Genomic DNA, 27,653 nt, shown 5'->3' on the forward strand with positions numbered 1-27,653 from the left:
GTGAACCTAAGGGCCAGTACCAACCCGTGAGGTGGTAGGAAACATCTGTCTTCCCAGTAAGTTGGTGCCATGGAAGGCAGAGAGGTCTTACCCAGCCACTTGGGCACTCGGTGGTTTGTATATTCTACAAAACAGCCAAGTCAATTAAACAGAACTGTTCTCCAAATACTGTGATATCAGTGGTGTTCTGACACATCATTGAGCTCCATGGCTGCCTCTCTTTGCATTGCTAATAGCACGCTTCTGTGTGGCCCTGCACCACTTCAAGATGGCTACTCATGAGAGAGGACATATTTCGAGTGGTGTTGTTCTCTCCTTATTCTTCCTCTGGAGGGTGAGTCATGAAGATTCCCCTGAAAGAGCAACCTTCACTGTGACTGGAGGGGCTTGGGTAAGGAAAGCATATACTCCAGCCACCAATTCCTGGCACAACATCCACTTAAGAGCCAAGAACTTGGTGACTCTAAGCTTTGTCCTGTTTCAGGAGCTGCAACTGTTTTGGAGGTTATTCCCCAATCTGGCAAATAGTTGCTACCAATGAGCTAGGTCTCTAATATCTGACACAGAGTGTCTGGGATTCACACAAAAACAAAAGAAACTAACACAAAAGATGAAGACATACCCTCAGATTACCATTTCTTGCTAGTTTAAAATTCAGTCTCATCTTTTGTGTAAGACTGTGGAATATAATCTTGATTATTTGCATAATCAATATATGTATACTTATATTTTCAACAACTCACTATTTTTCTTAACAGCTCTTGCTAAACTAAACTGCACTGGGATAAAAGAAAAGATTTCCTTTATTCCTGATGGTTTTCCTGGTGAGTTCATCTCATCAGTCATCATTTATGATGAGTTCAACTCATCACTGTGCATCTGCCAGGGGCCACGAAGCAGTTGGCACATAGGGGATGAGGGAGATAAGGACAAGGAGCTGGCTCTCTTCTGTCAAGTGAGGCAGAAATGTGATCAATGATCATCATCCACGGTGTGCACAGAAAGCCAAGTATGCTCCTGAAAGGATATAAGTGGTAACAACATGGACTGGGAGATGGAACATACATATCTCTTGAGTTAGCTAAATCTGAGTTCAAATTCTAGCTATGGCACTTCCTACTCGTGTTTCCTTAATGATAAAAACAAGGATAACTCTACAGTGGTGGTTATGTGATTAGAGACAATGTTACAGCAGATCTTCAATAGTTGGGAGCAATCACAAACTCACCTTGTGCTTCATGACTGCTATGAGAGTTATCATGGTGTTTTCTTTCATATTAACAAGGAGAAACATTGGGAGGTGCCAGTACCTGGTGTGAATATTGTAGGTTTGTAAGATAAAGGTTAGGGTGGCTGGTCAGTTCAGGAAGGGCCCTTGATGTCATGTTAAGTTTTTATTTTGTAGAAACCCCCATTAAGACAGGCAATGGAAGATAAAGTGGTTTTGGCAATGAGTTTGAATAGCTTATAGAAGTTAGCTAAAGAAATCAATTAGGAAGTTAGAACTAAGCCTAGGACCCTAAGAAATTAATTTCTGCTCTTTTTGGGAGCCAAAGTAAATAAGACTGTCAGTAAAATGTTGCAGTTAGGGGAATATGCAGGGCTTTGCCTGCCTCTCTTTCCTTTTTTACGGTAGGTACAGGGACAGCTGGAGATTTGACCCAAAAAAGGAATCCTCTGCTATAAAAGCAGTCCCCCTAAATCAGATTTGTTCTTGTAAAGCTCAGAAAGGATGGGCCAAGGCTCATGCAAGCACAGCTGTGTATAGAAAACGGCATGTTCAAGGCACACTGCTCCGGAAACTTGTGCGTGTTTTGGGTGCCTGAGGCTTCTGCACAGCAGAATCTTCATCTGGAGGTGGCCTACATACACTCAATTCCTGAGGCCTGGGTGGGAAATGTGCCTCCTTGGTGTCCATAAATCTTACAGCACAGAGGAGACAACTATTGCTGGGAGATGGGTTTTATTTCTTGATCATGTTTCCTCATTCCTTAGCACCTTTCTCTAGGCATCCAAAAAGTACTCTTGGCTACCACTTGAACCCTGAGAGGCAGTATCGTTACTTTCGGAATCATTTGAAAGCCATATGACTTGGAAGGTAAGCTTTCATAAAAAATTTCTAATTCCACACAGACTCTTAAGACTGGAAATAACATAAAGCTCATAGGTACTTTCCTCTAATTGTCTCATGGCCAGGATCAGCAGAGATAAACAAACTGACTTCAAGCAAAGACTACAGGCATGGGAAACTGGTAACACCAATCTCTGGAAAATCTGACTGAAAGTCATACTTCAGTGATATTTCCCTGTTCATCTGCCATGTGGCTCTGAGGAAGATCTGCACTAAATATCATCTATAGCTGTTTCCTGCCTTGTTCTAGAGAGCTTTTCTCTTCCTGCACTTCTATGCCCATTGATTTTTTTTTTCCTGAATAAAAGCCAGAAGGATGAATGTCACTGGAATGCTTTGTAGGCACATGTGTCCATATCTTAGAATGGGGAGCAGGGAATGTTAGAAAGTCCTAGCTCACTCCTCAAAGAAGGCTCTCTTTTCTTCTTGGTTATTCTAATGACTAGTTATGGCACCCAACACCAGAACAGTCTTTCCTGTGAAAGGCACATGACCTCATTTTAAGGTCATAAGAATGCCCTTGAGGGACAGAGAATCCTTACCAAAGAGCTCAGGTAGGTACCCAAGAAAATACCTGTAGTCAAGAAGGCGTTCCATGAGGCGGGTGACTGAAGTCACAAAGGAAATGCCTGTCTCACGCCACGTTTCCTGTTCAACCTTCTCCAACAGGCTAGAGAGGAAAGGGAGGGAATAAAAAAGAACACAATTTGTGAGCCTTTCCTGGGCCCAACAGTGAGGTTCAAGAGCCCATGGGGGCTGTGATGGGTCTGGAGACAGCAGACTTACCACACTGCAATCTTACCTGGGGTAGGGCCCAAATAGCTGGGTTCTACTCCATGCAGCAGAAAGACAAGACAAGGAGGTTACTGAACTGGCAGCCACAAATGAGCACATCTCTCATTTCCCTGAATGAGCTGCTAAGGAGAACACTGAGGTAGATATGAGGGAAGGGCTCAAAGTCCCAGACCCCTTTAAATTTATGTGGTAAAATCTGTTCTGAAGACACAACTGCGTAATAGCACAGGTTTTTGCCAGATGGCTGACGACCCCTATTACTACCCAGAGGTATCCTCAGCAAACACACAAACTAACCTGTTTATGTAAGCCAAGGGAAGGATTCATGCCAGCCTGGGGGCCCCAGCATGAAGGAGAGTGACTATAGCTGGTAGCTGGGATGGCTGCATCTAGCCATCCCCACTATCAGCAATGCTCCGGGGACCTCGGTAGAGCTTCTGGCTTCCCCTCAAATCCATGTTTCTGAGACCATCTTCCACGTTACAGGTATTTTCTATGGGACAGTGAATTGAAATCTTTGTTCTTGTGCAAGTCATGAGCCCAGATTCATATTTTACTGCATACAACTCTATTTCTGACTCATTTCTGTACTGTTTCCTGCTTTTCAAGGTCATGAGAGTCATCTGGAGAGGTAGGTCCAGCTGATGGTCCTTCACTGGGGATTCAAACCCTCAGCATAGCTGCTACTCATGCAACTGTTACAACAGCGATCACCATGCACAGGCAACCTGCTGGAACAGGTCTTCTAGGGAAGAGAAGATTCCCCATGTGATTCATGGAGAAGGCAAGAACACTGACTCTGGCCTTCATGTAATGTGGATAAAACCACTGAATCAGCATTTCTCCAACTGTATTCTATAGGGTGCTGCTATACTGAAGGACTGGGAAAGCCCACAGCATGGGAAATATTCCTTCCAGAGATTTTTCACACACTTTTGCACATTAAACACTTTGAGAAGTCCTACAATCAAGGGGCTTGATCAACTTTTCTCAATCAAATCTTTTCTAAATTAATTAGCAAATGACTCACTTAAAATTAAAAATTAGATATTTACTAAATACTAAAATATATTTTAGGGAAGAAGAGAATGTGAGGGAGGAAAGGATAGAAAAGTATCCCCCAGCTCCATGCACACACACACAGAGGGAGAGACAACAAGAGCAATTCCATCTGCTGTTCCACTACCCACATGCCTGCCTGGCAGGCCTGGGCCAGATTGCACACCAGGATGTATGAGGAAAGACAGATCTCTTATAAGAGGTTGCAGGAACTCCATTACACTTCTCCCTCCCAGGGAATTCATTAAGAAGGAAGCTAGAATTAGAAGCTGGAGCTCGGACCTAAACTCAGGGGCTGTGATGAGAGATAAAGGCAGCTTAATTCTCAGGCTGAACACCTGCCCTCGACTTTTTTTTTTTTTTAAGGCATACCTATATACATTTTCCTAAAACAAAAACTGGGAAATGCTGCTGCATGTTATCAGTGGCTCCCAATCTTCAGTGATTTGAGAAGAGTTTATGAACACTATTTCGTCAGGTAATTAGTAATTGTGGGTTATTTCTGAACTTTTTCCTTTGTAGCAAAGTTATTTGTTAGCGGTCAAGGGAGTGGTTTATCTGCCTTGTTTCAATTAGAAATGACTTGAGCTAAAAGAAATACCTAACGATAAATTAATTTTCACAAATTGTAATTATTTAAATTTCAAATAAGTTCACATTTTATCTCCCAACTCATCAAGAAACAAAATGGGCATGGCATGGCAGAAGGATTTTCCCATCTTGACACTGGAAGAACTGGGGCTTTCTTCCAAAGCTGCTGCTTACTAGAATCACAACTGAGGGCTCGCAAGCACTTCCCTGTGGCCATTTTCATCACCACTAGAGTGGGAAGGAAGACACTCTCTCCATTCTGCCCACCCTGAAGAGGTGTTTTGAGAATCAAAGAAGAAGTGTCAATACACAGTGTACACTCTTAAGTTCTAAGCAAACATGCTGGAAAAGTGCATTAAAGGTTTGTTTTCAAAACAAACAAACAAAAAAACAAACAAAAATTCTCAAAGCTAGAAATGATGAGTGAAATGGGATGATATTTCAGAGTTGTCAATGTCTACTATTTGATTTCTAAGGGAGATAACATATCAACACCACTACCTACTTGAGAAAGCAATTGTTTTCTGAATTCTTCCTTTGGACTTAGCCCCATGGCAAGTCCTGTAATATCTCTTGGCTTCCAAGCTAAAGAAAGAAGTCATGGAATGGTGGAGCTGGGGGAACCTTGATGTCATTTAGTGCAATAACCCCATTTCACACAAAGGAAACCAGCCTGGAGAGGAGGTGTGACTTGTTCTAGAGCCTCCTGCAGCATTCTTCAAGCTGGTTTTACCTTTTTATCAAGCAGGGAAAATAGAAGAAAATTTTTAAGAAAAGAAGAAAATCTTTCAGAGAAGATTTTCAGAGAAGGTTGCTCCCCACCCGGACCACCCCACACAGATGAAAGCACTAGGCCCTAGACTGGTTGGGTCCCCAGCAGCTATTTGCCTGAACGAATGCAGCACACACTACAACATTAGAAGGTCCTCTTCCCACCAACAAATGGAGGAGCTCAATGATCACTTGTCTCCACTTTTCTATTCGATTATGGTGATCCTTGAGAACGCCTACTTTCTTGTTGAAGGAAGAAAGCTTGTCGCTACCACCATCAACAACCTGGATCTCTCCTGTTACCCAAACTCTGAAGTCTGCCGGTTTCATCTCTATTTTTGCTTTGTTGGCACCCTTCACCCACCTACCCACCCCTGAATGTGGGATGCCTGGGGCTGAAGCAGCTTACAGCAGGCCGAAGAGCTCCCTGTAGCTCTCATCACCTTTCCCTTCTGACACCATGCTGTCCAGCTTGTCAATCAGCTCAGCTTCCACCTGGAAGGAAACAGAAACTGTAAACCTGAGCTGACCTCCGAAGAATACTGGCAAATTCAATTTCCAACACATGGGATCTCATCCATAGCACCAAGAAACCACCCTGTTTCTTGCCCTCCCAGTTTAAAGGAGAGATGAGATTCAAAAGTGTTAAGTACCTTTACTCCAATCTAAGGAAAAATAAAAATACGATTTTCTGGAGAAGTATTTCTGGATCGCAAAGAGGCCTTTGTCAATAATTTTTCTTTCTTAAAAGAAAATTCATTCAAAAATGCATATTTATCAAACACATTTGGCTAGAACTTCACCTTGTAATCAGTCAAAAAAACATGCTCACAGGTGGGTTGGTCCTCACCAAACTTTCCATTGTTTTTATCCATAGGACCTGACACTCTTGGGGCTGCTGTCCCCTGTTACTGGGCTCCCTGAATTTATTATTGGTAGCTAAATCATTAGGAGAAATGTTATTTTCTATCCTACAGACCTGCAAAGGCACTCTGCAGTGTTTAGTCACTTATTAGTCTCATCAGCCTTACTTTGAGGTTAGAATCTAGTTGCAAAGCATTTAATATGAATTTTTAACAATTCATTAGGCTTTAGATATTGGTATTGTAATATTGATTAGATATTTTATATAAACAAAAAAGCACACACACATTTGATAATCTACTATAGTAGAAGAAACATGTCTCACTCCACATTAGGATCAAATAATTCTAAGTCAAAGAAGTAATAAGGAATAACTGAGTAAGTAAATTCATCAGAGCAATTAGGGCCTCTGAAGCCCTACCAGAAGAAAATAACAATGAATACATTTGAACTTAAAATGTGTGTGTGTGTGTGTGCATGTGTGTGTGTTTGTGTGTGTTTCTGTCTGTCTGTTATGTGTGATGGCCAAGGCAGGGACTGTCAAACATCCACTGGCTGGCCTGATGAGTCAGCTGCTTGAATACATATTTCTGAGGAAATAGAAAGTCTGAGACCTGAGGTTCTTAGGCATTAATATCACCTTTCTTTGTGTGGAGAAGAGGCACTGGCAAAAACTTGACTGGGACCATGTAAATCAAGGAGAGCTAGGTCTGGAAGCCAAGGTGTATCACTCCTAGTCCAGAGTTTGTCTTGTCTTACTGGGTTAACCAGACGGCCACAAGACTTTCAGGGAGATGAGGGGTGCAATTACAACAAGATATCTGTTTTCACATATACAACTATGGGCAGAGTGTCTTTCCCACAGCAAAAGTGGGGAGGGGATCTGGAACAGCAAGAACATGATTGTGCAAACAGGGATCTAGGAGTCAAAAGGTTCTCAGAATGGCTTCCTGGGTCACCAGCGTCAGTCTCACCAAAGATCTGGATTCCCACCATGCTGGATCAGTAACTCAGGGTGGGTCCAATGTCCGTGTTCTAATAAGCCCTCAAGGTGGTTCTGACACCTATTCAAGTGCTAGAACTTTTGTAGCTGGTGACAGAATGATATGGGACACATTACTTCATCACTCCAAAGAGCTGATGAAGGAAAATCTAACACAAAATGTAATATTTAAGATCAATGTATGCAAAATCAGTGTCAAACAAAAGAATAAGTTCATCAACTATGTCAAATCACAATTAGAAATATTGTCTCATCAGGTTTGTGCAGTTAACTTTATTCCATAGAACAATTACTACTGAAATGACACTTTGTTAAATGCTCAAAAAACATTGTCTTGTCACATAAGCCGTGTAATTCTGGGTACCTATTTCTAAGCTCACATTTCCTTGTTTGTGAAATGGAAAGGGTGATACCAATTCCTTTTTGGTTGTCACCATGCCCAGGCTCTTGGAAAATGCTCAGTGAATATTAGTACTTTTTTTTTTTATCTCTTAAGAGCCTACTAAATTCCAGGTACCATGCTAGGTGTTAAGAAATAAAATGCACAAGCAACAATTCTGTTTCCCGAGAGTTCACCTCTGGGAGCAGAGGCAGGGACAACTGCTGACACAGCCTAGCATGCTCAGGGCTCAGGTGCGGCACATATAGAAAGAGAAGCGTGGGTTTTGATAAGTTAACGGACAATGATGTTTTAAGAAACAGCACTTTATAAACTTAAGAAATTAGTTTTTGCCCTTTGATCTAGTGATTACAGGTTGATAAATTTACCTAAAAAAAAACTGTCAAGAATAAAATGGTTCTTTTTTCAATATTAAAAAAAAAAAATTCAGAACAAACTTAACTCCTAGAACTAGGAAATTAAATAAGCAAACATGTTGTGGTTAAGCCATACAATGGAATATCATACAGTGTCTGAATCAACAGTATACTACAGAGGAGTATTACTGATAAGCTACTATGCAAAAAAACGATTAAAAACTAATATCTAAAGCAATTCTTTTAAAATTTAAAAAATGTATGTACTGGAAAAAAGGCTCATAAGGACACAAAGTTCACCCTTCTCAAGTTAATAATAATAATAGTATTATGGGTTAAAATTTTAAATTGTTTATTTTCATTTTAAATTTCATATTATTATTTTTAGAATTACAAAAAACATTTTAACAATTGGTAAGAATTAGGGAAGCAGTTAACAGACAAAGTTGAAGAAAACATAATGATATTCAAGAAAACATAATGATATTGGAAGGTGGTGAGCTACCTTCAAGATAATAGTTTTAACCAATGTGTTAATTATACACTAAGTAGAACTGAAGGAGGGTAGAGTGGGAATTGGGGTGATTAAAAGAGGACCAGTCTTTTAAAGTATTTGATACTAAAGGGAAGCAACAGTAATATCTGTTTTTCTAACCAGGGGTAACAAAATTTACTTGATTTGCTGGGTATTAATTGGTAATTCCTGACAGTCTTACTGGTGAATACAACTTATACTCTGATTCTTGAAATGTGAGCTCCAACTCAGTCTCCTACAAAGGGAAACTTCTTGATTCAGCATTATCAATGGTGGGATACAGTACAGCCCCTGGTTTAGTAGACTTAAGATGACCCACATTTCAGTTCTCTGAAACCATCCACTTGCCGGTGACTGGAGTTTTGCATCAGACATGTGTGCATCTTGCACAACTAAAATATACATGCTGTACAACACAGAAAAGCAAAAATTATTTTTCTACTGTCATTTCCTAAAGTCTGAAAGCATTAGATCTAAATACTTCCCAAATGAGATAGATTACAAAGCAAAAATACAGCTGTATATTCATAGGGAACATGACTCTCTAATAGAAAATCCCCCAAAGGTCTACAAACAGGCTTTAGTACTAGCAAGTGAGTACGAAACAGTTACGTGACATAATGCTAAAATGTAAAATTCAATCATATTCCTATATATTAACAAAAAAGAACTGGAAAAAAATCCTAAAAATCATAAAGATTTGTTATTGCACAAAAAACTAGAAATCTGGGTCCAGCACGACAGCATAACAACTAAAGTCCTCGCCTTAAACGCGCTGGGATCCCACATGAGTGCAGGTTCTAATCCCGGCGGCCCTGTTTCCCATCCAGATCCCTGCCTGTGCCCTGAAAAAGCAGTGCAGGATGGCCCAAAGCCTTGGGACCCTGCACCCACGTAGGAGACCCAAGTAGGAGAACAAGCTCCTGGCTCCTGACTTCAGAATGGCTCAGCTCCAGCCGTTGCGGCCGCTTGGAGAGTGAACCGTCAGTGGAAGATCTTCCTCTGTCTCTCATCTTTGTATATCTGCCTTTCCAATAAAAATAGACGAATGTTATAAAAAAAAAACCTAGAAATTCCTTACCTATAAAGCTAACCACATGTAAAAACTGTATGCCAAAACTATAAAATATTGATGAAAGAGATTAAATATAGATATGTTACAAATTACACAGTCTTCATGAACTAGAATTCATATGCTATGATGCCAATTATTCCCAATTTGATCTATGGATGCATCCCTACCCCACGCAAAATCTTGGAAAAAATTTCTGCAGATATTGACATGCTGACTCTAAAATTTATAGGAGAACGTATTAAAATAAATAGCACAGCATTGAAAAAAAGAAGAAAGAAAGAAAGCAAACCCAGAGGATTCATACAATCTAATTTCAATACTAACCAAAATGTTATCATCATTGGGGCATATTTGGTTCTGATGAAATAATAGGTATGTGACTCAATGGGATGACTACAGAATCCTGAAAGATATTTACATAAATATGATCAACTGAATTAAAAAACCTTAATTGACAAACAATTTTAAAGTACAAGGTACTTTTAAAATTCACAAAAAGGAATTATACTATATATTTGTTAAGGTACAAAAAATTTAACTGCTTGTATAGTTTATTTGTAATGGATATTTTCATAAATTATTTGAAGAAGACCTCACATGTAAGGATTTTAGTTTTTTTTCCATCAAAATCAATGTATCTTTTAACACAACAGTCTACGAATTTTGACCCAGCCTTGCTTTTTATGAAGTATGCTGTGATTAATGTTTTGATATGCATATATTGTAGAATGACTGAATCAAGTTAAACATACTGCCTTACCTACTTATTTTTTTGAGAAAGCATGTAAAATGTAATCTATCATAACGTTTGAAATACAGATTTTATTAACTAAGCCACCATCTTGTACAATAGATCAGTAAAACTCATTACTCCTATCTAATGAAAGCTTTGGATCCTTTGATGGTCAATTGACTTTTGATGATACAAAGACCATTCACAGAGAAAAGGACAGTCCTTTCATCAAAAGGTGCTGGAATAACTGGATCTCCATATGCCTCATCCCCTCATGCCCCCAAAATGCTTCAACTCATATATTACATCTTAACCAAAACTTAACTCAAAATAGATAAAATTTTAAATTTAAAATGTAAAACTATAAGATTTCTAGAAGGAAAGATAGGAAACAGTTTTTCATAGGAATGGATTAGGCAAATAATTCTTAGATATGACCCTACAAGTGTAAACCAATAGAAAATCAAGATGGTGGAATAGGGTAAGGACATGTTTAAACAGAAGGAGAAATATTAAGTCAGTGTGAAGGGCAATGTGAGGGCACATTTCAGGAAATAGAAGAGGACAGAACAACAGCACAGGGGTACCTAGAGACTGACAGACACAGGAAAGCAGCGGACACAATGGTGTGGTGTTGCAGAACTCCAATACCAGCCAGAACTACACCAGAAACAAGGTGGGAAGGGACGTTTACTGGGAGCTCCAGAGGTGAACTCAGACAAAGAACTGTCCATCCTGCTGGTTTATTTGATTTGACCAGGAGCAGAGACAGAACAGCAGGTTCCAGACTGGCGGTGTGGAAACAGGGTGGATTTTATAGTCCAGTCCACCTCCTAGAGCTGTATGGGGCACCATTTTGTTTAAGGAGGCAAGGGCTATGGGACGGGACTGTACATGCACTGAGCTGGCAGTGAACTCTTTTCTGACTCAGTGAACTGTAACAACGTGGCATCCTACAGGTTCCACCCAAGACAGGTCTGCCAGGTATCCCTCAGACCTGACAGCCAGCAGAGAAAGAACTCTAGTAGTGGCACATAAGGTGCCACTTCTTACAGTGTGGCAAAGAATTTAGGACTGCAGGGAACAACAGTGAGCTGTGCATGTGCTGAGCTTGGTGAGAACTCACTGAGCTCAGTGCATTGCACTGGTCCCACAGGAAAATAATACTGACTATGGCATTGTACGGGTCAAAATAGGTCCATGTGACCCTCAGACCTAACAGCCAACAGGTTCCGGCAAGGTCAGCACCACCAACAACCTAGCTATATAGAACTCCTGGTGTCTCTCTAATTCTGGGATCTGCTCCAACCGGAAGTGGGAGAAAGGCTGTACAGACAACGGCGCAGCCTCAGCACAGTATCACAGGAGGTGGAGAATGCAGCCTCAGCACGGTGTCACAGGAGGTGTAGAGTGGGGAGCCAGGAGCTGGGGTTATGGAGACCATGGTGGAAATCTAATGGAAGAACCCAGACCTGGAACTCGCTGGAGAGAGTGGCACAAATGACTGCAAACAAAGAGTTGTGTGCCAACTGCAATAAGTAAAATTAAACTGTGGACCTGTGGGTGACAAAACTTAGAAACCTGTCCCAAGGAGAAGAATCTGATAAGCAGAAGTACAATGACCAAGAGCAAAAGAAGAGACAGAGGTCCAATGAATATTACTGAAGACTCCTTTGCAGAGGAGCAAAACCCTTTGCAAACCTCAGAGTTCACTGAGGAATACAGTGAGAAAATGGGGGATATGGAATTCGAAACACTTGTTATAAACTTCTTAACAATGAGAAGCAGGCAAAGCAGGCATTCAAGGAATTCAAGGAATATGTCACACAGGAAATGAATCAAATGAAAGCTGATATATCGGAAATTAAGACTATAGTGGAGCAAACTAAAAAACAGTGGAGAGTTTCCAAAATAAAATGAAGGAGGCAGAAGAAAGAATCTCAAAATTAGAAGATATTTCCTGTCACCAGGGGGAAACAAACAGAAAGCTGGAAGCATTGCTGGATCAGGCCAAAAAAAGTATTCAAGAATTGAAAGACACTATTAAAAAGCCGAATGTTAGAGTTATGGGAGTCCCAGAAGGTGCAGAAAGAGAAGCTGGGATTAAAGGTGTATTCAATGAAATAATAAGGGAAATTTTCCCTAATCTAGAGAAAGAATTGGGAAACAACATCCAGGAGGGGCACAGAGCTCCCAGCAGGCTTTACCAAAAGCAATCTTCACCACGACACATGATAATGAAGCTCTCTTCAATCGAACATAAGGAAAAGGTCCTTAAGTATGCTCATGAAAAAAATCAACTGACATATAAAGGAATGCCAATTAAACTCACAGGAGACCTCTCACAGGAAACTCTACAGGCCAGAAGAGAATGGAGCAACATATTCCAGATTCTAAAAGCAAAAAATTGTCGGTCCAGGATGATGTACCCAGCAAAGCTTTCCTTTGTCTTTGAAAATGAAATAAAATTCTTCTACAGTAAAGAAAGTTAAAGGAATATAACTCTTCCAGACCTGCTCTACAAAGGATACTTAAAGATGTTCTCTTGACAGAGAAAAGTAATAGCACCCACCAAAACCAAAGGCAAATGTGAAGAACATCCCAGTAAAATAACAACAGAAGACTAAATCAATGAACAACCCGTTGCTAAAATGACAGATCCAAATTACCACCTATTTTTATTAACCCTGAATGTAAATGGCTTAAACTCATCAATCAAACACTATGGTTTAGTAGACGGAATTAAAAAACAAAACCCATCGATTTGTTGCCTACAAGAGACACATCTCACCAACAAAGATCAGCGGAATCTATATCTCATGGATTTTGATTTTTTTTGTTAGTTTCATCTCTTCACAACACCTTGTTCTGGTTAAATTCTTCATTGACTCATAGATCATAGCGAAGCATCATTTTCTTCAAGAAGATTCTTGATTTTCATTTCTTCAGCAACACATTAGTCATTCAGTAGCGTGTTATTTAACTTCATGTGTTGTTAATTTCTTTTTTTTTCTACTTGTTGTTGATACTGTATTGTGGTTTTTCATTTAAGGGGATGCACAGTAACTGTATAATGGAGACGATCATATCCAGATGTGAGGATACAATGCAGTATGCATCTCTACTTCCAAAGACGGACTCTCAACGATACTGTAGTAATGATATAGGGGAATTGAGTGAGGGGAGAAAAAATTGGGAAAGGGATAAGGGAAATCCCATGATCTATGGAACTGTATCATAAAATGATAATAATAAAAAGAAGTAAAATTTAAAAAAGTGTAAGCCATAAAAGAAAAGTAATGAAAAACTTCACAAAAATTTTCAATTTATTTTGTCTCTATACTAAATAAAAAGAAAAGCTGAAGATTTAGTGAAAGTATTTATAAATCATATATTCAAAAAAACTTATGTAGAGAATATATATAAAAAACCCTCAAAAACTCAACAATATCAAGAAATAAGCAATCTAAATGAAAATGAACAACAGCTTTGAGTAACTGTTTCACTGAAGAAATACTAGTAAATAAGCATGCCAGAAGATATTCAGTGTCATTAGGAAAATGGGAATTAAAATCACAATAGTATACAACTACATACTACTAGAATTGCTGCAAAAAAACAGATAATATTATGTATCTGTTAGCAGATGGAGTAAATGGAAGTCTCGGATATTGCTACAGGGACTTCTAAATGGAACAGCCAGTTTGGGAAAAGTCTTGCAGCTTTTTATACAGCTAGACATAATTTATCACAAGTTTCAACAATCCTATTCCTAGGTAGTTAACCAAGAAAAATAAAAGTTTACATTAATCCAAAAACCTGTAAAGAAATATTTTTAGCAGTTTTATTCATAATCATCAAAAGGGGTAAAAACTGTAAATGTCTTTCAAATAATGACTAAATAAATCTACTCAACAGTAGAATATATACCAACAAATGCCGAAATATGGACAAATCCTTCAAAGTATTATGCTAAGTCAAATAGCAGTCTCAAAAATTATATTCTGCTTGACTGCAGCTACATAGCATTCTGCAGCTACAAAGGCATCCTGGAATGATGGAGAGCAGATCAGTGATTGAATTTGTTAATTGTTGGTGAAGGGTTTGACTAAAAAGGAACAGCAAGACAGAACTTCTTAGGAATTAAAAAAAAAAATCTATCTTAATTGTGGTGGCAGACATTTTATTTTTTAAAATTAAAATGGTGGCAGTTATTTTTAATTTAATTTTAATTATTATTTAACAGATTGGGTACAATTTTGAGCACATCTTTGTAGTTTTCAAAGCTCACAGAGCTAAAGAAAAAAATGTTTTAGTCTATGCAAACTTTAAATACACAAAAATTAAAATGACTTTTCTTTTCCTGTTATAGTCACCTGTTCTAAGACTACTGGTCTAATCTAGAACTACAGGGTCTGGAAGAAGCTTAATGGGGTATCTGCATAATTCCCACCCCAGTGCAAAAGTTTCCTTAAGAAAATTTCTAGTTTTTGAGGATCACCACTAGCAAAGAGGAACTTCTTATTTCCCAGATTAGATCAGCTCACAGTGGACAGTTTCTGCTGCTGGTTGACTTCTTTATTTTTAGTGGCTAAAACTGGCTTTCCTATCACTACCTCTAAATAATCCCTAGAACTCTATCCTGCAGCTACCTTAGTGGTGGGTAAGAGCTGCACCACAGGGACAGCAGAAGACAGTGAGAAGCCCATCGACTCATGTCTCCTGGACTCACGCCTTAGCACTGTCATCTGTGAAATTCCAGGCTTCCCTGAGGAGTGAACCGTCACCTGTTATAGGTCCCAGCCCTAGAAATGCGCAGACCATGGAGTGGACATACTCTGAACAGGAGGACCATATGTTCCAGAACTCTCTCCTGAATCAAATGTGGTTAGTTTGAGTCAAGTTCTTGATGAGGAAGTTTTGACCACCTGCCTGAGCAGAATCTTGGATAAATCAGGTGTTATCTTACCTGCTTGAAGTTGCCATTTTTCCTCTGCTCCCAGTCCATCATGTCATGAAAAATGGGGATCATGATATTCCGTACTTCTGGCTGGGGAACCAGCGTCACACCCAGAAAAGGACCAATCATTCCCGGAATAAAGTGTATCTTATGTTCACCTGAACAATAAAACCCAACAGATATTCATCACTACTCTGCTCATTCCAAAGAAGCCTCCTAAGTGGAGTATAAATGTTACGATCTGTACCTACGGATTCTGAAAGCAAAAGATGTTCCTGCTTAGAATTCTCTAAATCTTTTCTCTAGGCTTTATGCAATTCATGAATAGAATTAGTCCAGTCCAATTAAAGCAAATTAACAGACTCAAAACTATTTTTCCAAGGAATTTCCTGGAAATTCTACAAACTATCTGAAAATCTCTCTAAGGTCAAAGAACTGAGTTTGCTATTCTGGACAACATGTGTTTTTGGAATAATTTGGGTAGTTTCAGATGGTCTGTTCACAGTGTTTAGCAAGGAAAATCCATATCTTTCTCTTTAAACACTGTCTACTCTCCCTGGGATTTTTACCTCTATCTCAGAGGCATCTAAGTAATGAGGCCCCTACTGAGCTAGCAAGGGATGCCTATACAGCCTTACCCTAACTTATCCCAATAGGCTGGCTTAGAGGCTAGACCCTCTTTTCCCACCTTCATCCCCTCTTCACATTGCATTTCTGACGATATTTCTACATCTACTGAGATCAGACCAGCTCATCCCTTAGTTTCCTTAATGAGGTTTTTCCATAGGAAGGAAGCTATGTAGGTTTCCTTCTCACTGGTCTGCCCTTTGGAGCTGTATCCAGAGGCCAGGCCAGGACCATGAGGCAGCACTCTTCTCCTTGCAGTGATGAGAACAGAGTGAACCATCCTGTTCTCAGTCTTCACAGATTTAAGAAGCAGGCCTTTGCAATGAGTGCTCCAGTCAAGTAAAATCAATGACAAGGCAATGTCATTTCCACCAAGAGCGATGTGACAGGGATGGCTTTCTTGGGTAAATCTGCTATCTTTTTGTGATCTCTTCCTTTCTGAAAGTCTGCCTAAGAAGCATATATTAACATTCAGGAAGAGTCTGCATATCCTGATTTCGGGACTTGGTTTAGCTGCCAGTCTCATATTCCTGGTAATCCCAGAATCAATTTCAGGGTTAAAATACATATCCAAACTGTGCTGGCTAGCAGGGAACAAGAATACCAAAGCTGGAAAATTTGCTTTGAGAAATGTGTCCAGTCTTAGTAACGGCAGGAAACCTTGTTTTGTGGCAATGCTTAACAGAGGACTATAAAATTTTATGATTGGACTTTTCTTTGCCTTCAGAATCATGAGCTCAAGTCTGATGGTGTAGCCTAGTGGCTAAAGTCTTCACCTTGTATGCTCTGGGATCCCATATGGACACTGGCTTGTGTCCTGGCTGCTCCTTTTCCCTTGCAGCTCCCTGCTTGTGCCCTGGGAAAGCAGTCAAAAATGTTCAAATGCCTTGGGACCCGTACCCGCATGGGAGACCCAGAAGAAGCTCCTGGCTTCAGATTGGCTCAGGTCTGGCCATTTCGGCCAAATGAGGAGTGAATCAGCAGGCAGAAGCTCTTTTTCTGTCTTTCCTTCTCTGTGTATATCTGACTTTTCAATAAAAATACATAAATCTTAAAAAAATAAAAAAAACCACATGCTTGGCTAAAAGCAGATTTCATCTGAAACAGTATTACGAACTTCTCTAGCACCCTAACAGGTCACTCAGAATATAACAGATTCACAGGATGATCCAGCCGACCACACAGACAACCCAAAGATTCTATCCAAAACATCAATCTGACCAGTTTAGATGCAAAGTACTGATACTGAAGAAGCTTGCAAAGAAGGGAGGCTGAAATCAGTTTCAGAGACTAAAATTCCTTGCTCTGTTCTTTCATTCAGGTGTTGGGTACCTGATTCAGAGCTATGTATAGAGAAGATCCAGGAGACAGACTAATAGTTATCTTTCCTCATTCTTTCGCATCTCTAAAATCTAAGTTTCTGAGTCTATAACACTCAGATTGAGACATGAAGAGTAGAGAGGGTATTACAGGTATCGGTTTCAAGTCAGAAAAAAAAATTGCAGTGTTCTTTTTTTTTTCCTTTTTGATTTCATTTTATAAAAAAAGGGACTGTGCATATGTATTACTTGGGTCTTATTTCTCAGCCAAATTCTTCTTGCTAAGGGCTTTATGTGCATGTGCTACACTATCCATCTGAAGTGTTATGTTAAAGATATGTAAGGATCTCTTGCATTTGGATTAACATTCATAAAGCCTGTGGGAAAGCTACTAGTTTTGTTACGTTTTATTTGGCACTGCAATATGTGGAAGAGAAGAACAGGGAGCAAAGACATACCCAAATTCTGCCACATGCTGAACAGTTCATAAGCCATCATCACACGCATGTCCCCATACCTGGGAACAGTAACATAGGAACCAGCTGTTAGAGGAAGAAGGTTCGGGTAGACAGGGCTGCAAACCTGAGGAGGCCAGTACTTTAGCACTGTTAGTTTTGAATGCTTCCCCAAATGCTAAGCCATTTGGTTCCTGGATAAGCTCTCACATGGCCCCTCGGGATAATACCCCAGTGAGAACCTGGTAGACTTGTGAAGGAGCCTCTCATGGAAAAAGCCCCATCTGGGTGAGTGGTAGGGAGTTGAACAGGAGACATATGTCTTACTTATCTAGAATTTTCTTCCTCTTGGCTGAAGTAATGATTTCTAGCTGAAGGCTTGGCTGATTTATGAACAGAACTGCCAGGCTAAAATAAGAATTCCACACCTAGAGAGGCAGAAACAGAAGAAACATGACAGCCTGAGTCATTAACCTTGCAGGGAGAGTTACTAAATGCATTCATGTAGTGCAGAATCCAATTTATAGTCTTAAGATTCTGATTTTTCTCCTCTTTTTAAAAATATCTTTCAAAAACGCATTCTTTCTCTTATTCCTTTCTTGATTCTTTCTTAAGCAATAATGTTAACTTGACTAGAAAGTATATCCTTGAGTATCTGGCTTACAACATCTGCAATGCAACTGGTAGGCTCCCAGGTCATAATCCTAATTATCACCAACCTTGGATGCTCTATGATTCTATGAATTCTAAAATAATGCAAAAGTCATTGAGCTTGGTTATTTTCTTTTTGTTGTGATTCCAAAGATAGTGATGGATTTCAGGAATTCTTACCTTGAAGTCAAAGTCTGTCTCTGTGAAATTCTTGTGCAGTGCAGAGGACAGGTACTGGACAGTAGTGACTATAATACTGCAGTAAAGAAATAAGGTATTGATGAGTTAAAACATGAACAATGGCACCTCATAGTTTAGAACCAGTTGTCTATGGCCTCTGTGCAAACTTCCTGACTATAATTTATTCTCATGTAAGTTGTGCCTATAGGGGCTAGAACTAAGGTGCGTTAAGTCACTCCCTGCAGCATTGGCATCCCATATAAACACCAGTTCAAGTCCCAGCTACTCCACTTCCAATCCATCTTCCTGTACTGAGAAAGCAGTAGAAGACAGCACAAGCAGTTAGGCTTCAGCACCCATGTTGGAATCGTAGATCAAACTTCTGGCTCCTGGCTTTGGCCTGGTCCAGCCCTGGCTGACGTGGCCATTTAGGAAATGAACCAGCGGATGGAAGATCCTCTCTGCCTCTGTCTCTCCCTCTCTGTAACTCTCTAATATAAATACAGATACAGTTTTTAAAAAGATTGACTACAAAAGAAAAAAATAAACTTCATGGAAACCAGTCTTGGAGAAATGCTCATAGTTTGCAGATCAGTATAGGACATCAGTGAGTTCTGGTCCCAGCTCTGCCATTACCTGGCCATGATTCTTTTCTATGAGTCTTACTTTTACTGACTATGAAAGAGAAAGGGGAGAGGGGGGTTGGGTTTGATGGTTCTTTAAGATTCTTCCAGTACACAGTGATTCCAGTTTTTTTTTAATTTTTGAGTAAGCAGCTTACATTATACCTTTTTACAACTTGGAGCATATTTTTATTAGTTTAGTTGATAATAGGGGTTTATATAGAATACATTTTTGATTTTGTCCTATGTTTATATTTTCATCCATGTGTCATTTGGTTTCAGCCTTTGTCTAGAATCTCACTTTTAACCTAAGGCTGGGTGCATAATAAGGGACAATGGAAGATTGCCTTGCTGGAACCAAGTGCATGGGAGAAGTAGGTGAGAGTTTGATATAGAGGGTGATTGTTTGGTAAAAGAACTTATTATGGCTGTTAGTGACCACAAGTACTTTTGTGGAAAGGGAAACAAAGCAAAACCAATGTATTACAGGGGCCAACGTGGTAGCGCAGCAACCTAAGCTTCTGCCTGAGGTGCCAGCATTCCATCTGGCTGTTGGTCTGTATCCCAGCTACTCTACTTCCATCCAGCTCCTGTTGACACCCTGGGAAATCAGTGGAGGATGGCTCAGGTCCTTGGGCACCTGTGTTCACATGGGAGACCCGGGGAACAGCTCTGGCCATTGTGGCCATTTGGGGAATGAACCAGTGAATGGAAGATCTCTCTCTCTCTCTCTCTCCAACTCTGCCTTTCCAATAAAGATAGATAAAAACCTTGCACAAAAAAACCTACTGTATTACAGAGATCAGTCCATTAGCACAGGAGGCAACCAATTTAAAGGGCAGAAGTCTTGAAAGAAAAGGCTGCTCCTACAGGACAGACTAATAAACCTGAGGTTGAACCAACAGAAACAATAGGCATTCAAATGGAAAATATGCTATTGGAAGAATTACCTGTGCAATGTTGTTCGTAATAATTTGTCTATTCTATACTAAATATTTGTAACTTGGGTGGAAACAAGAGTCCTATAAAGGATACATAGTAGAAAGATCACGTTGGTATCTCATTACGTAAAGGTATTTCAAAATTTTTATGAAAAAACTGAATCAAAACTATGAACTCAGTGCAGAACAGCTTTCTGACACACAAAATTGTCTTAATATTTGGGAAAAAAACATGCCCAGATCGTACCAAAATAAACTCATTCTTTAGTTTTAAAAGTAAAATTTTAAATCCCACTCTGCCACAAACTTAAGATCTCTCATATGTCTAACACACATAATTTTGCTATATTCTGTACAAGACCAATATGAAAGGCAGATCAGTGGGAGGAGGCAGCAGACTCCTCAGTAGAAGTGGAGAAGTTTTGTTCTGTGTAGAGGGAGGACAAATGAGCCAGCCCCTTATCACATGTATCTCGTCTGGTTTGCCAACAGGAAGCACAGAGTAGAAATATGAATGGGGAATGCAAATTAGGTCAGTCTTAGAGATAACTCTGTGTCCGCAGGCAGAAGTGGTCAGAGCTTTGAGCCAGGTCTCAAGTAGGTAATTAGCACTAACAGCAGGAGGCAAGCACTATCTGGCAGACAGCACAACTCAAGCCAGGAGGAGAGCTTGGGACATTGCCTAACTACCCAAAGCAGCAGAGGTCAACAGCCAATGCATAGGCTTTCCTCAAGGAGGAAGCCTTTTTGGATGTTATATTTTACATTCTTAACATTTCCTTTTCTATCTTAGGCTCTTCGACCTCACTTCTGAATTATCTTTGAGATTTTCTCTGTCCTTGCCAATGCCAAGTTTTTATGATTGTGCTTTCTAGATATTTGCCTACTCTTCTCTCTTCCTATAGCCGTGGCCCTGGTCTTGCTCTTGCCCTCTTACTCATTCTTATGCTCACATCCACACCCCCTTTAGTCTGGGAACAGCTTTGCTGATGTGGGTATAAGGACCCTTCTTACTCACTTGCTTGTGAGCAGTCTCATCACCATCCAGTCCCGAGGGAACACACTCATCTTCATTAGGTTCCGGAACACACAGAAAATCTTCAGCAAGAATTCCTGATTGCAAAGGAAAAGCTGGCATGAGATGCCACCACTATAGGGTACATTTCTTAACTGCATGGTAACTTTGAGACCAAGCAGCTATGAAACCATGGCAGTCATAAAAACTCAGCAGACTGCTCATCTCTGTTAGTGAGCTCTCTGGTTTTGGAGCTCCAAAACAAACTCCTATCTAGGAGAATTGTTATTATTGATCTGGTTGGTAGCTCCTTAAAAAAGTTTCATTCTTAGGACTTGTCTTTATAACCTGATTGATGGATTCTCAGTCTTTTGGCTAAGATTAAGTGTATAACCTTATTCAGAGATTACCCAATAAGGGAAGCCACTCCCAAGGCATGTATTGAGGGAAAAAAAAATCAGCCACAGAATTTAAACCTCTAACTATGTAAGGTAGACATGTTAGTTGGGAAAAACAAGAGAATTGTCAAAAAACTTAGAGAAAAACCTAAGAAATGAGATATCCATGGGGGTTTTGCAAAGCTTCAATATAATTCTGGGAGTTTAGATGATAATGTCTGCATACAGGACTGTGCACACTCTTAGGGAAGCCTTGAGAAACCCTAATCTCTCACTTCTGGCTGAACTCGAGGCTTTATGCAAGCAGAAGGTGAAGGCTTAGGCAGAACTATAAAATGCTGGACTACCAAAAGTGGGCAAACATGTATACATGGAGCTCCTTGGCAAAGGATGGTGACTCATTGACTTAAGGCATTTAAGAAAATCCTTATATAGTTATTAGTTTATCACTAGTCTAATTAAACAGAGACTTCGGTGGCTATACATTACGAAGAGTTCAACTATGAAAGACTTGGTCCAGGGGTTGGTGTACTGGCACAGTGGATTAGGCCATCATCTGCAACACTGGCATCCCTCTTGGGTGCTGATTTAACTCCAGACTGTTCTACTTTTGATTCAGCACCCTGCTAATGTGCCTGGGAAAGCAGTGGAGAACAGCTCAAATACTTTGGCCCTTGCACCCATGTGTGAGACCCAGAAGAAGTGCCAAGTTCCTGGCTCCCACCTGCCTGAGCTCCGGCTATTGCAACCATTTGGAGAGTGAACCAGCAGCTGGAAGATTTCTCTCTCTGTCCCCATCATTCACTACCTTTCTTTATAACTCTGCCTTTCAAATAAATAAATTCCTAAATATATCTTTATAGTAGAATGCTGGAATTTCTACCATTGTCTATACTTATAGTTTTATGACACACTCAGCAGAATGTGGACTTGTGAATGCTGCTGAAGGACTATATCTTTGTAATAATATGAGGGAAAGCATGGTGGGAAGATTTGCCCTGTGCCCATGGAACTGTATCATGAAAAAAAATCTTAAAAAAAAACCCCAAAAACAAAACTTGGACCAAGAAAATCACTAAAGAAACAAACATCAACAACAAACAGAAGCTATAAAAAGCAACCTCAACAAATCCTGGGGATTTCACGCTGGAATGTAATGTCTAGGGTTATCATATTATTTAAAATGTCCAGATTTCAACAAAAAGTTATGACATAAAAATAAACAAGAGGGCCTGGCACAGTAGCCTCATGACTAAAGTCGTTGACTTGCACACACACTGGGATCCCATATGGGCGTTGGTTTGTATCCCAACAGCTCCACTTCTCTTCCAGCTCCCTGCCTGTGGTCTGGGAAAACAGTAGAGGATGGCCCAGGGCCTTAGGACCAGTGCCAACGTCAGAGATTTAAAAGAAGCTCCTGGCTCCTGGCTTCTGTCTTTGGATCTGCCTCACTCTAGCTGTTTGCAGCCAGTGGGGGGTGTGAACCAGTGGGAAGAACATCTTTCTGTCTCTCCTTCGCTTTGTAAATCTGGCTAAATAAATAAATAAATCTTCTTTTTAAAAAACAAACAGGAAAATATGACTCTTACACACAGCAAAAAAAGAATCATTAGAAGCTTTCCCTGAGATAGCTAAAGTTTTAACACCACTGTTATAAATATGTTCAAGGAACTAAAGAAAATGATGCCTAAAGAATTAAAGAAAAGAATAAGTACAGTGTCTTATACAGAATATCACTGAATATCAATAAAATAGAAATTATCTTAAAAGTATCAAACCTAATCAGAGAGGGGTTAAGTTGTCACTCGGGAGGCATGAGTTCCATGGTAATGAGAATTTGGTTTGAGCACTGCCATTTAGATCTGGTCTGGTATCCTGCTAATACGCATCCTGGGAGGCAGCATGGGTCCCTGCCACCCACATGGGAGATCTAGATTACATTTTCAACTTCTGGCTTTAGCCTGGCCCAGCCCTGGCTGCTGCATTCATTTTGGGAATGAATTAGCAGACAGAGAATTTCTATCTCTGTCTCTGCCTTTCAAATAAAATAAATTTTAAAAAATTAGAATGTACTAATTAGAAATTTAGGGTTGGACAGTACAATAACTGATATAAAAACTTATTAATGGAGCTCAGCAACAAATTGAAGCTGGCAGAAGAAAGAAGCAGTAAATTTGAAGATAAGTTAATTGGAATCAACTACTCAGAGGAACAGAAATTAAAAGGTAATGAATAAGAAATGAACAAAGCCTCAAAAATAATTAATGATACAAATATGCACATAACAAGATTGTATAAAAGGAGAAAAGTGGGAAGAATTAATATTTGAAGAAACAATGGCTAAAACCTTCTTAAATTTAATGAAAACCATTAATGTATATATTTAAAAGATTCAGTGAACTTCAAATGGGATAAAAAAAAATCTAAGAAACTGATGTCACCAGCATCAAACTGTCAAATGCCAAACACAAAGAAAAACTAATGACTTACCCTATACAAATGATCCTTAATAAGATTAACAGCAAATATAATTAATGCCTGAAAGTACACATACTCAAAAGCTTAACGAAAAATTATCAAACAGGAATTCTATATCCATCAAAATAGTAGTCAAAAATGAAGAAGAAATGGAGCTGAGACAATCTGCTACTTATAAGGTCTTCCTATAATAAGAGACATTACAGGAAAACTTTTCAACTAAAACAAAAGGATATTAGACAATAACTTGAATCCACATGAAGAATATAGAACACACAGGAAGATGTAATAATGAACCTATAAAAAGGTACAATATGTATAGTAAGAATAGTACAAAGCAGTGAGCGAAGAAACAGTGATACTGAAGCAAAATTTTTGTAAGCTATTAAAATTAGACTGTTATTCACTCAAACTATATCGTTTTAGGTTATGGTGTTAGTTGTAATCCCTAGAGCAATAATTAAGAAAATAATTTTGGGGCCAGTGCTGTTGAGCTGCTGCCTGTGATGCCAGTATCCAAGTTGGGTGCCAGTACATATCCAACCTGTTCTTCTTCCAATCCAGCTCCCAATTAAAGTGTCTGAGGAAGCAAGGGAGGAAGGCTCAAATGCTTGGACCCCTGCACCTACAGGGGAGACCTATAAGAAGCTTCTAGCTCCTGGCTTTGGCTAGGCTCTTACTTGACTTTTGTAGCCTTTCAAATAAAAAAAAAAATTTAAAGAAAAGACCAAAAAAAAAATCTGTACATGAACATACACATAATGACAGAAGAAAAGTGGTACACTGAAAAACACAAACAGAGGGGACTGGCATAGTAGCATAATAGGTTAAGCCTCAGCCTGTAATACTGGCATCCAATATGGGTGCCAGTTAGAGTCCTGGCTTCTCCATTTCTGATTCACCTCTCTGCGTATGGCCTGAGAGAGCAGTGGAAGCTGACCTAAGGTCTTGGTCCCTGTACTCACACAGAGACCCAGGAGAAGCTGGAGCCATGGCTCTCAGCTTTAGACCAGCCCAACCGAGGCTACTGTGGCCATTTGGGGTGAAAGATTCCTCTCTCTCTTTCTCTCTCTGTCTTTTCTCTCTATAACTATCATTCTAATAAAAAGTAAAACACCTCCATACACACACACAACCAAAGTAGTAATGAGTAATGAAAGAACAGAGAAACAAAGGTAACAGAAAACCTATATATCCATTATATCAGTAACTATAATAAAGTCAAATGAATAAACTCTCTAATTAAAATGCAGAATTGGTAAGTCTGTATTAAAAAATGAATTATTACCCAATTATGTCCACAAGATACACACTTTAGATTTAAGAACACAAAAGTTGAAATATATTGGAAAAATGGTAATGAGATTGGGAAATCCTAGCTAAATCTGAAAGCTAAGATAAAGCAAAAAAAAAAAAAAAAAAGAAAGAAAGAAAGAAAAAGAGAACTACTTTCTATAAAAAAGAAGTTATATAAAGAAAATAATGTAATCATGGTACAGCTCTTGGCCCATCACTGTACTTACCTTGCTATAAAAAGGAAAAACTACAAATTTCAATAAAAATGCATGAAATGCACACTGGAAGAATGGGATGAAAAGCTTTGGAAAGAAAAGCTTAAAAGTCAGACAGAAATAATTAAGGAGAATCACTGTCATTTTTCCTTGATAAGAAGATAGTAATAATTAACAATGGATGTCTAAAAATTAGCAGTAGAGGCTTCCAAAAAGAAGCAAGAGATGGGTCTACAATTGTGATATAGCAGGTCAAACCACTGCCTGTGATGCTAGCATCTCCTATAGCTGCTGGTTTGAGTTCTGATTTCTCCACTTCAATCCAATTCCCTGCTATTGTGCCTGGGAAAGCAGCTGAAACAGCTAAACATGCCCAAGTCATTGGATCCCTGCTACCCAAATGGGAGACCCAGAAGAAGCTCCCAGATCCTGGCTTCAACATGGCTGAGCCATAGCATGGAGTAAACCAGCAAATGGAAGACTCTTTTTCTTTTCCTCTGTACATTTGCTTATCAAGCAAATAAACCTATCTTTTAAAAAGAAAAGAGAACAAAAATTAAAAAGTAGTACCTTAAAAAAAAGAAGAGTTTCAAGTGGCTGTTGCTTAGGTTATATAGGCTGGGCAAGAATCAGATTGATTCAGGGAATCAACGCTTTATGTTGTAAGCTTTGTAGTATGTTTTGCTTTTTTCAAATTAGGTTCATATATTACCATGACAAAAAGAAACATTTAATTAAAAAATAAGAGAATGATGCCAACCTAATTGAAAATCAGTTAGTATATCAAACACAGGCTCAAAAAGGTCTAAAACAGTTCAGTCTGGACTGACTTGGATTTTGTGGATCAGCTCAAGTATTGCCTGACCTGGATGTGGACTTTGGCTGACTTCCGACTCACGTCAGGGGCTCATGTCAAGGGCTGCCAAGATTCATCAATATGATGGACTCACTTCAATACAATGACTTAATGAGATAAATTTACAGACACCCATGTCTATGCAAAGGCAGCAGGATCAGGTAATAGAAGATGACAGCTGACACTGATAAATAAAGATCACACCAAAGAAAAGCAGAGGAACATATTACTATGAAATGCAAATACCTTGACTCTGATTAAAAGCAGTGCACAGACAAGTTCTGCAACAGACCCTTAACTGACCTCAGTACCATGCTATGATGCAAAGACAGAAACCCCAGAAATCTGTTAACAACACCAAGCCATTTCAGCCTGGGCAATCTTCGCCTACAGTCTGAATTCTAGACCCGATTCTCTGCACCCTCTGTTCCTCATTGCTTATAGATCCAGGGTCTGGCAGCCAAGGCATAATGTACAGTTTTGTTCTTGGCAGATATCTGCCAGAATCACATTTGAATGAAGAAAAGGTATTACCATTATTTCCATCAGTTATTCAAACAGTGACACCTGGTTTTCACAGGGCAAAAAGACTTGTGTAACGATCACTGACAAGGCCTTGTGGAAGGGAGGAGTGCTGGTTTTCTGACAATCAACATGTTCTGGAGAAGCCTCTAATGCATGTACATGGTTACAGGTTTGTTACCAGTCTGGTAAAAGTTGCCAAATACAAGGGTCTGGCTGCTTACAGGCCATGAACTTGGCTGTGAAGTGGGACTGGTGAATCCAACATCCTTGGCACTCTTGGACACTTAGCATTTGTTCCCTTGACACAGGAGAAGTCCCTGAGAAGTCTTGGCTGTACATTTCCTTTCCTTGGTGAAAGTTCAGTGCTTTTCTGCCTACCTTGAGTTCATCTTTGCTCTGGAAATTGTCCAGGAGGTGCTGGTAATGGGTGTCACACATCTGGCGGAGTAGTGAAAGAAGGCAGGACACATACTCACCCTGAAGATCAATCAAAAAACAAAATGAAACACTTAGCATGGTCAATCACAAGCATTGTATTCCCACAATCCACAGAGGGCAAGGAAAGAAGGGAGGGTCTGAGATGGCCCCAATGATCATGGAAAGTGACAATTCTGCCTTGAAAATTAACTTTCTTTTCTGCTAAGGGAAGCCAGAATTTGCTTAGGAGTTTTGTTTATTTATTTATTTTTTTTTAGTTCCATATTGTTTCCTTAATATATCTGATGTAAAAGGGGATTTTAAGGGAGAAGCTCCTCCCAGTCTCCCACCCACCCCAGGTCCCAGATGTGGGGCATGCTCCGA

General features: G+C 39.6%; 1 protein-coding gene across 8 annotated transcripts in view; it reads right to left on the reverse strand.

The window, feature by feature from the left end:
• DOCK3 (dedicator of cytokinesis 3) overlaps nt 1-27,653 on the reverse strand; it is a 279,756-nt gene that overhangs the window by 34,926 nt on the left and 217,177 nt on the right. For all 8 annotated transcript variants that reach the window (XR_009247405.1, XM_058679068.1, XM_058679069.1 and 5 more), the window contains 8 exons: nt 27,231-27,329; nt 21,088-21,182; nt 18,506-18,581; nt 18,002-18,102; nt 17,678-17,736; nt 15,283-15,431; nt 5,757-5,842; nt 2,706-2,801 (listed from right to left, as the gene is read on the reverse strand). Coding sequence is in view for 7 of the 8 variants with exons in the window: in XM_058679068.1 (XP_058535051.1) it covers nt 2,706-2,801; nt 5,757-5,842; nt 15,283-15,431; nt 17,678-17,736; nt 18,002-18,102; nt 18,506-18,581; nt 21,088-21,182; nt 27,231-27,329 (761 nt within the window). In the remaining variant the exon portion in view is untranslated. The remainder of the gene's footprint in view (nt 1-2,705; nt 2,802-5,756; nt 5,843-15,282; nt 15,432-17,677; nt 17,737-18,001; nt 18,103-18,505; nt 18,582-21,087; nt 21,183-27,230; nt 27,330-27,653) is intronic.

The sequence above is a fragment of the Ochotona princeps genome, chromosome 21, assembly GCF_030435755.1.
Source record: "Ochotona princeps isolate mOchPri1 chromosome 21, mOchPri1.hap1, whole genome shotgun sequence".
In the NCBI taxonomy this organism is placed as follows: Eukaryota; Metazoa; Chordata; class Mammalia; order Lagomorpha; family Ochotonidae; genus Ochotona; species Ochotona princeps.